The 10279-nt window shown below is 45.8% G+C and overlaps 1 protein-coding gene across 1 annotated transcript in view; it reads left to right on the top strand.

Annotated features, from left to right (window-relative positions):
* The first annotated feature begins 1074 nt into the window (after positions 1–1074).
* Positions 1075–10279, top strand: part of Hmx (H6 family homeobox) — a 30659-nt gene continuing 21454 nt past the window's right edge. The window contains exon 1 of the mRNA XM_076318175.1: positions 1075–1711. Coding sequence (XP_076174290.1) covers positions 1128–1711 — 584 coding nt within the window. The 5' untranslated portion in view covers positions 1075–1127. The remainder of the gene's footprint in view (positions 1712–10279) is intronic.

Genomic DNA, 10279 nt, shown 5'->3' with positions numbered 1-10279 from the left:
CGAGCAAGGCCCCTCGTTCGTGTGACCTGTGGTTTCTACGGCGTTTTCCTACCCTTAGTGCGAGCACAGTGCCCATCCGCAGTCCATCACTCGCCACGTTAACGCGTCCGGCGAGGCGTTCCGAGAGAGTGTCGTTTGGTTACGATACGCGGTAACGTGGGGTGTGAAATTGTTCGCGCGAGCGTACTCTCCACCAACGGATGGCGAACGAGGTCCTCCTCCAATCGTGTGGTCTAAGGTCTCCGTCGAAGACGTCGTCGCCACGCTCCATAAGCGAACGAACCCGACCGCGTCGCGGTATCACCGCGTAATAGGATCGGTACCGCGTAGTGGTATCCTGTGAGCGAGTTGCTGGGGGCGAGTGATTAACGATCAGCGGGAAGAGAAAGTGACTCGAGGAAGTGACTCCGGTGTTACTCTTCGCGGTTTTACACGCACGGGAACGTTTCGCGAATAGCCGGCTCGAAGAAGAGGGGAAGAGAAGCAGCGAGGTGAGGAGAAGAGCCGTCGGGAGCCGGGTAGGCGGTAGGAGGTGCTGACACATACACAGAGACACGTAAACAGACACATACATACACACACGCGCACGCACACGCACACATACACACACACACATATATATACGCACACACGTGGAAGGGATAGGGGTGGTTGAAGGACTAGAGGGGTGGTCAGGTGGGATCTGGAAAGGGTGGGCCCTCCAAAGTGTCTTGTCTCCTATCATCCTGTCGTCCAGGGTATCGCTTACGAATGTCGCCCGATCGAGCGATCCGTCTCCGAACCACGACGACGAGGGACCTCCGGCCGACGGAGGCGACGCGACGTGTACGCTAGGTTGTCCCGAGAGCCAGGACCGACACGGTTGGCCTGATATGCGACGCGAGGGACTGGAACCGCTCCGCGTGTCGGACAGACTCTGCTGGGCCGTCGGTACGTCGTCGACGGAACGGCCCGTGCGCTTCTGACGTGACGGCGAGACGGGCAGCGACGTTACGTTCGCGCTAAGTGCTACAGCCGACGACGAGTCGTGTGTTGTTGGTGACGGGACAGTCGAGGGACACGAAACAATCGTGCCGTGCACGGGGATCCCCGGACCTTGGACCGGGCTCGCTGGACGCGCGTCAACTATGTCGGGCGAAACGGAGATCGAGGTGTCGGTGGTGTCGGAGGAAGACCTGGAACTGGAGGGTTCGAGGAGCAGCTCAACGCCGGCGGAGCTGCTCCTCCAGGAGAAGAACGGCAAGCCCGGCTGTGGGCTGAGCAATCACCACTCGTTCAGCTTCGACGTGGGCAAGCCGGCCCTGAGGCCCGCCTGCAATCCCCAGTACACGTCCTTCAGCATCTCCAGCATCCTCGGCAGGCCCGAGTCGCCGCCGGTAGACTCGACGTCCACCGTGTCTGGCGAGAGGCAGTCCTCGGACGTGGACAGGTCCTCGCCGTTGCCGCCTAATCAGAACTCGCAGAGGATCGGCTCTGCTTGCGAGAGTCCCAGAGGTCTGTCATCGCCTACGCCTTTGAGGTACGCAACCACCCAGCGGAGCACCTCGACGGTGGGACACGGGATCGAGACCAGGAACAATACGACCAGTATCGGTATCGGGTGTGCTACCAGTGCTACCAGCCCGGCTACCACGTTCTCACCGCCCGGTGACGCCGCTGCGAATCCGCTCCTGGGACACCAAGCGTCGGCGGACCTGGCCATGCTGTCGAGGTACGTTTTCCTTTCTATTCATCCGCTTTTTAAAGCCTCCGCCGGTGTCTATGGACTACCGTGACGCGGCAGTTGTGGAACCGAGTTTCTGACAATTGGTCCAGTTTGAGGGGGACAGTTGCCTGGTGATAGTTCGTGTTGTTGACAGGATTCTTAAGCATCTTGGTAAACAAACACAAAGAAGTCGGGTCGAGACCTGTATGGATGCTTCTCGAGGTGCGTTGCTTGTTTAGACTCTGTTCGGTCGTTTGCATTTGGGTATTGTTCGAAAGGCACTGCTTGCGCGAGGTCCATCGCATCTAGGTACGATCGGTGACCTTCGATTCCAGCTTCCGACGGTCACGTTATTAGCAAACCTGAGATCATCGTTAGAATAATTTTATCAACGATACGAAACCAGTGCAATGTTTTGAAGTGTTTTGTATGCTCGGTGATTTTGCTCGGGAGAAACGGTTTAACGGTTCGGACAACAATACGATGTGATGTAGTTACAACGAAGTATTTATCGCTTCAATGATTCGCGAGCATAGTTCAGCTTGGTACAACTAACATTACGCATTAACGGGTCATAACTACTGAATGGAGCTATCAATGTTTATTAATAAGGAATTAGCGCGCGCCATCAATTTTATATCTGTGCCGCAATGTGTACCAACTGCGTAGTTAATAATAACTATCTCATCGATGATCACACCCCGCCATGAACGATCAACGTTCATCGACGGCGGTCCTGAAGCATCGACGGTGACCTCGACCCAAATCTTCGAATATTTTTCATGGACGAACATGCTTCTGTGGATGAGATCGTACATCGACGACGACGAATTCTCAAACTCGATTCAACAAAGCAGACTTTAACGAAGGGGGACTTTGTTTTTATTAGAGGCGAGATTGTTACACGCTTCGACGAATGCTAGCAACGACCTGTTGTTTCAAACAACGCTCAATCGACTCAAACTCTCCTAGTCTTTATTTTCAACGCTACAACGCAAACGCTTTTTGCCGAGCAAGCCTTTGTTTTTCATACAAGTGGAGTTGTTCGACTCTTCGTTGAGTAATGTCGACGACTAATGCCTAAAACAACGCTCAATCGACTCAAACTCAACAGTTTTGAATTCTGGACGCTTTAAAACAAATACAAATTCTTGAACAAGAAAAACTTTCTTGATGGAGGCTCATGAACGAGCGTAACTTTTGGATTTCTTGTTAGATAATGCAACAAAAGACTTTGAATTCTGTTTGTAACCTTGCAACTAATCCAAATCTCTCTAATTTCGGTAAAGAATAAAACATTCGTCAAATAGTGCGTTCGAAAATTTTCTTTTTTAGATAATAAAACGTTGGTATCCACTGTTGAAGGTATCTGTCTTATACACTTTCATTAATAACATCAAGCAGTGTTTGATCATGCTCAACCGACTCAAATTCCTCGAAACTTTGTCTTCGGCGTTACATGTCAAACCTTCGTCAAACAGTGCCACTTAAAGTCCTCTTTTTAGCCAAGACGATCTTCGTCTCCATTATTGATGCTGTCTTCTTTAAACTCAATCGCGAATAACATGAACAATCAGTGTCTATAGACGACGCTCGACTGACTCCAACTACTCGAATCTCAGTCTTCGACATTGCGAGTTGAGCCTTCACCAAACATTGCCACCTAAAGTCCCTTTACTTAGCCAGAAGGACCTTCGTCTCCCTTGTTGGAGGTATCGTCCTTAAACCCTTCCACGAATAACGCCGACAACCAGTGTCTATAGATGCCAGTCAAGTGTCTCAAACTCCTCTAAACTCGGTTTTCGAAGCGATAAATCAAATCTTCGTCAAACAATGCTACCTAAATTCCTATTACTCAGGGGCCTTCGACTCCAATGTTGGGGGTAGCTTTCCGAAACCCTTCTACAAACAACACCAGTGACTCTAGATCATGCTCAACCGACTCAAACCCCTCGAATCTCGTTTTTCAACATCGCGAATCGGACCTTCGTTACATAAATCCACCTAACTTCCTGTTGCTTAACCCAGAGGTCTTCATCTTTATCTCAAGGGTGTCTGTTTTAACTGCTTCCATGAACGATAATCACTGTTCAAACCTCTCGATAACATAAATCAAATCTTCCCACCATCAAGAGTACTTGGACTACTTCCATGAAAGACATCGACCAACAAACTTCAAACCTCTCGAATCACATGCATCAACGTAAAAAATCTTCGCCAAACCCACCTAAAAATTTCTTACTTAACCTAAGGAACTTCATCTCCATCTTAGAAATGTCCATTTTACCTACTTCCACGAACATCGGCAATCATTGTTCAAACCTCTCAGTCTCATAAATCAAACCTTTGCGAACCAGATCCACCCAAACGCCTGTTACTCAGCCTGTTGGATCATTTCTTCACCATTAGGAGTGTTTGTTTCAACTACTCCCACGAACGACATCAACAATCAAGATTCAAACCTACCCTCGACCGACACTCCCCGAATCTAGCGTAAATTCAGCTTCGTGCGAGCTCCTCGACAAAAAATATTCCAGCGAACCGACTTGATAAAAATCCACGTTCGCGATCGGTAGCCTCTGATGTCCTCCGTCGGATCATCCTTCCTGATCGCGGACCGCGGATGAAATTTTCGTGGGCGTGAGTGCTCTCGGATCAAGATACACGACGAGCGCAGAAACAGGGACAAGGGTTGGGAGGAGGCCGGGGGGGAGGGTGGGGGGGTTGATAAAGTAGCAGGGCGCGCAGCGCGCGTGCGGTGAGGATTATATTATGTGGGAATGGACCGAGGGGTCCGTAATGGGCCTATTAGGCTGTCTCATTTAATAACAACCGTAGCAACAACCACCCTCTTACATTACTTACGTTACTTAGGGCCACACCGGGCTCCGTATCGAGTGTATCCGCGAGGAACCCGAGCACGGCACTGTGCCACTAGGGGCCGGGGCTGAACGCTGGAGGGGTTCGAGATGATTTTATCAGATTTACACCCCCTTACCCGATTGACGGCTCCCCCCGCTGCAAACCAGCCGCTCGCTGCTGCCGGCTCGATGCCTCCGATTGCTTGTTTTCCACCCGTTTGCCATTTGATTAAGTTCCACTCGTACGCACCATTACTCGGGGAAAAGGTTTTTCGTGGGGCACCACGGTGCCCCTGTGTGTCATCGTGTACACGGGGGTGGAGTTCACCGATACCGATTGCTTTCGTTGGGATCCCGTGGACGGTTCGCTGGCCGATGACGATGATCTCCATCGGTCGTTTCGGGCGTCGTCCTCGTCGCAATCGCGTTTTGTTTGAGCGCGGGGAACAGGACACTCCTGCTCCGGGTAGTTTGGCAGGTTGCCAAAAGGGCTGGGAAGTAGGTATTTTAGGGGGAATTTGAGGTTTTTGTCGGCCATTGTGGCCGCGCTCTGGAGATTAAACGACGTGAAATATTGAAAACGTGTGGTTAGGTGGGTACAAGGGAAGAAATTCGTTTCGCGCGACGGGACCGGGTCCGCTTCGGGACTTTAATCAAGCGGGGATGATCGATGACGGGACGATCGATATCGGGAGCACCTGGATATGTGTGAAGAATAATTTTAACCTTTGCCCCGGTGAACCATCCTCGGGTCTACCTCGACCCTGTCGCATACTTGCAATACATTGTTTCTCTGTGATTGTATCTATCCGGGTCTTTTGTGACCCGGATAGACTTGCGTCGCTAGATTGTACCGTTGGTACTGCTTTTCCTTCGAAATTGAGAAATGTACAATGAGATAATAGATAATGGAACTTATTACACGTTATTTATCTTAAAGAATCTTATTGTTCGTTTGGTCCCAGGTCTGTTTCATGGTTGGCTAGAACGCTGGTGTTGCGAGGATTAAGGCTATTGTAATAAACGCGACTCTTTTGAACGTTTTATCGTCTTGTAAAGTTGGTAATCTGAGTTTCATAGATCCAGGAGACTTTTGCTCTGGAGACTACGCGTATAATCGAATGGAAGATTACTCGAAGGTTGATACGTCCTTGTGTTTGATTGTACATTCGAGGTGTTTAGGTCAAAAGTGTTCCGACGCATGGAACTCGTGTTTGTAGCTTTACAGTACTGTGAGAAGACTAAAGAGACACAGAAGCAACCAACTATTTATTGCAAAGGCTTTAATTGAATCGATGATTCGAAGAACAGTACGACTCCGAAATTAACCATTTTGGAATATTTTGAAGCTACATGTAAAATGCCTAATACGCCGTCCAAAAAGTATCCTTTGCACATGTTTCAGTCCCTTCGCTTTAACGAGTACCAAATACTGGTTTCTTCAAATATCTCTAAATGATATTTGAAATATAGAATGATTCTTGGATTCATCGATTCAATTTTAGAATAACAGTATACAGTACAGCTGTGTGTATCCTCACTAATAAGGAAACCTATAAGGTGTTCGGATAATATGTTTAAGCAGAAACGAAGAAAATATCGACAATTGAGGATCCCATGTTTTTGTGACGACTATAATATATTGGGTAAATAATCGTACGTTGGAGTATTCGAATATGGAAAACTCTACCGTATTACAAAAACGCGAGAAATTGAAAAAGACCAAATAAAGGCACGGATCGAGACACGGATGAAAATCATCGAAGCACCCTTCTAAAGTAATTAAAAGACTCTGCGCGAAAAAAATGAATTGAAAGCATAGAATAACATTTTTTCATGCCACATTTGATTTTCGAAAATCTTAAAATATTTCCAGACTGCGGATGCATTTCGCTATATCTCTGTTCAACGAATCACACTGTAAATTATTATCTCCGCTCAAGTTTCTATTTATTGTACTAATCAAGAATAAACAATAAAACAGAATTTGCTGAAAATGTTGTCCACTCCACCGAGAACACAATTCTAGACTTGGAACTAAATTCCATCGCGTGCACCAAACATACGGATCGTATCTGTACACTCAGGATTGATGTATGCGGACAGGTCGGTAGTTTGATAGAAGCTGACTGTTCGTAACGAGAAAAGCAAGCCGGTAGGACTGCTACGAAGCAATTCGTAACATTGGGAAGGTTTATAAACACAAACTCGGACGAAGGCAATCGCACAGCGAGATACACACAATCAAGGGCGCGTGTACTCTAGAAATAATTAAAGTTTCCGAGAAACCCAAACCACGCATGAAAAACTGTTACTCCTTGTTAGCAACCTATTGCTTCGTATATAATCCCGACCTGATTTATTGTACCACTAATTACAATGGTGATCATTATATATATCAGGAATGAGGAATATTTTAGCCAAGAACCACAGAAGTAATGTTCCTACTGTTTTTCATTCTATCGTTCTATGACGTTAAAATAATAGCCAATAAAATAAAACCGTACCCCACCCTCTCAAATCTGCACAGTAAACACAAAGAGAAGAGTTCTCTACGTCTGAAGGAAGCAACAAAATAGGAGAAAGAGCCACACTGACCAATTAATTCCAAATCCCTGGTGTATATCAAAGATGCAGAGATTCGCGCCAGCAGAAGCATCATTCTTCGCTCAAAGACTTAAACCCAATCCTCTTATAAAAAATCTTTGCTCCGTGACAGTAATCGTTCCATGACCAATTGTACCACTAATTACCGATCATTGTGTATACCGATGACACATAGTTCAAGAACCAAAGACCATTGAGTCCCCTACAAACGGAATACTTCGTTTCAAGAGAAGTCCAAAGCTGTACAGTCAGAGGCTGAAAGCCAACCCACGTACGAAAAAATGTTACTCCGTGTTACCAATAGTCCCATGAACAATTGTACCACTACTTACCGATCATTGTGTACATCGATGACACAGTTCCACAACCAGAAACCGATACAAACGAGATAGCTCGTTTCGTGAGAGGTCCAAAGTACCATGCTTCGGTCGGCGACCAGAAGAACCGATCCTTCGAAAGTAGGCAAACAAGCCATCAACCTCTCGAGAATCCCGGGGCCTCTTCGGAGGCAAGAAGATCGAATATCAGCCAGGGATGGGCACGAACCACGGGAAAGTAGAAAAGAATCAATTAGGCAACGGGTGCATAATACATCAACGGATGAAACACCAGCGTAGTCAAAGTTAAGGAGCCTAAGGTTCCCGGGAGAAATGGGCACCTACACCGCCCCGTTTCGTCCCCCTTCGCTCGCGTCTTCCGCGTGGAGGAAGCGAGCAACTTCTAGGTTTGATTTATTATTAAATTGGTGCCTACGGCATCCCGAGGAGTCTTGGTCTCACCCAAGGTCGGCCAAGTACACGAAAAGCTTGCACCGCGAAATCTCCGCCGTCTCGACGCTTAACGCCACCCCCGCGCTGCGTCCCCTTCCGTTCACCGCCCCTCTCCCTCACCTCCCTAAACTGATACGGTAATAGCATTTCCCCAGGAGAAGAGATTTCAGCAGAAAGGATTCCCGTGTAGAATATTATCCGAATTAGACGCTCTACGAATTTACCTCGCCTCCACGTTCGTTCTACGCGGGACGATGCGACGGCGTGCCCGCGGAAGCGTGTTAAGCTCAAGTCGCGATACCATGGCTCGGTGAAACTGCTTTCCAACGAGAGTCGGGATACTGCTGGAGGATACCGGTGCCCGTGGATACAAACGTTAACGTTTTGGTAATTTGCACACCCCGCGCGAAATTTAACGATGAACTCGTCGGTGCTCGCGACCAGTGGAGATTGTACAAGGATCAAGTAATAGTTCGGTTTACGTCGGTTATTCGCCTGCTTAACATACGCTCCACGATCGAGTTTCTTACTGGAACAACGACCTCTCACCGTTTCTCACGAGTTTTGAATTTTTTTTTATCGAAAGAATTCATGAATTTTAGGTTAAGAAGATGCTGAGTTTTTCATTGGAGATAGTTTACACCGCAGACAAATGTGACCGGAGAATATTTTCCGAGTTTGAAAACTACGCGTGGCCATCTTGATATCGGTTAACCGAACATAACCTTGGTTTCGTGATTAGACCGGGTTTATTATTTTGGAGTCATTATGTTTCTTGGTGAGACAATGACTTCTGACCGTTTCTCATGAGTTTCGAATTTTTCTTATGAGAAAGAATTCATGAATTTTAGATTAAGTGCATGTTGAGTGTTTGATTGGAGATAGTTTACACCGCAGACAAATGTGACTGGAGAATATTTTCTGAGTTTGAAAACTACGCGTGGCCATCTTGATATCGGTTAACCGAACATAACCTTGGTTTCGTGATTAGAGTGATTTATTATTTCGGACTAATTATGTTTCTTGGTGGAACAACCTCTGGTCGTTTCTCACGAGTTTCGAATTTTTTTTATCAAAAGAATTCATGAATTTTAGATTAAGTGGATGTTGAGTTTTTGATTGGAGATAGTTTACACTACAGGCGGATATTAACCGAATATAACCTTTATTTCGTGATTAGAACGATTTATTATCGCGGACCGATGTGACTGGAGAATATTTTCTAAAAAATTAGGCTTATTAACGTAATGAAATTATCGATATAATAACTCGTCGATATAAGAAATGAATAATGCCTAAGCAGGGTTAAAAAAGTTATTTTTATTGCGATAGTGAGAATAGGTTAGGTTTGGATTAACGGAAATTTAATATTTTGGCTGTGATAGATGAAACAAAAACAAAAACAAAATTCTTTTGCAAGATTCGTATTATACCTAATCGTACGAAGGAAAACAATGGTGATAAATAATAAATGTGCTTAATGATAACCAATAACCATCTAAATATACAGATGTAGAATATTTATAGGCTATATTATTATGTTTATGACGAAACTAGCTTAAAACGTATGAATCAAAATGTCATAATAAAAGTAGCTTCTTTAAAACTGACAATTGGTTATTATTTATTTTGCAACGTCCAAAAATATTCCAAAACTCGTTTTTTAGCCATAACGATACCGATCGTTATCCAGTCACATCGCAAACAGAAATTCCAAAAGTAAAATTTTCACGAAACTGAACAAAAGTATACATTGATTTGTGAAACAAGTAGAACTGAGAAAAATTGTCGTCGCAAATGACGTTGCTCGATTTTTTACGAAATTTTTTAATAAAATCTCGAACCAACCTCTTCCACGAAATTCAAAAAGAACCTTAATCTCGGAGGTTAGCTTACCAACAACATTCTAACGCTCATTTTGCACAACTGTGAGCGTGCTTTGAGAACTCGCCCAATTACGCACCTCGCTTAAGAATTCAAAAGTCGATTAATCTCCCAGTCGTTTCGTTGTTCCTCGTCGAAAGCTGTTCGCCAACGACACGTCCTCCCGCGCACAAATACCGTGCTGGTTATACGTAAAACTCGGCGCAATAAAAAGAGAAAAAAAAAGAAAAAAAGGGAACAACAAAAAGGTTCGCCTCGGACGAAAGTATCCTCGTTCAGCCATCTTTGTATCCACTGGGTGAGGGTTTCTCGCGAAGAACAAGATCCTCAACTGTTACACAACGAAAACTTAACGAGTAGAACTTACGGGAACGATCCAATAAACTCCGATCCTCGATTATCGGTACAACTCGCGGGGCTTACGGTCCGAGGGAACTTTGCAGTCCCGAATA

The sequence above is a fragment of the Ptiloglossa arizonensis genome, chromosome 8 (assembly GCF_051014685.1).
Source record: "Ptiloglossa arizonensis isolate GNS036 chromosome 8, iyPtiAriz1_principal, whole genome shotgun sequence".
Lineage (NCBI taxonomy): Eukaryota > Metazoa > Arthropoda > Insecta > Hymenoptera > Colletidae > Ptiloglossa > Ptiloglossa arizonensis.
Note: the sequence above shows the minus strand (reverse complement) of the source record. Positions and strands in the feature narration are given on the sequence as shown.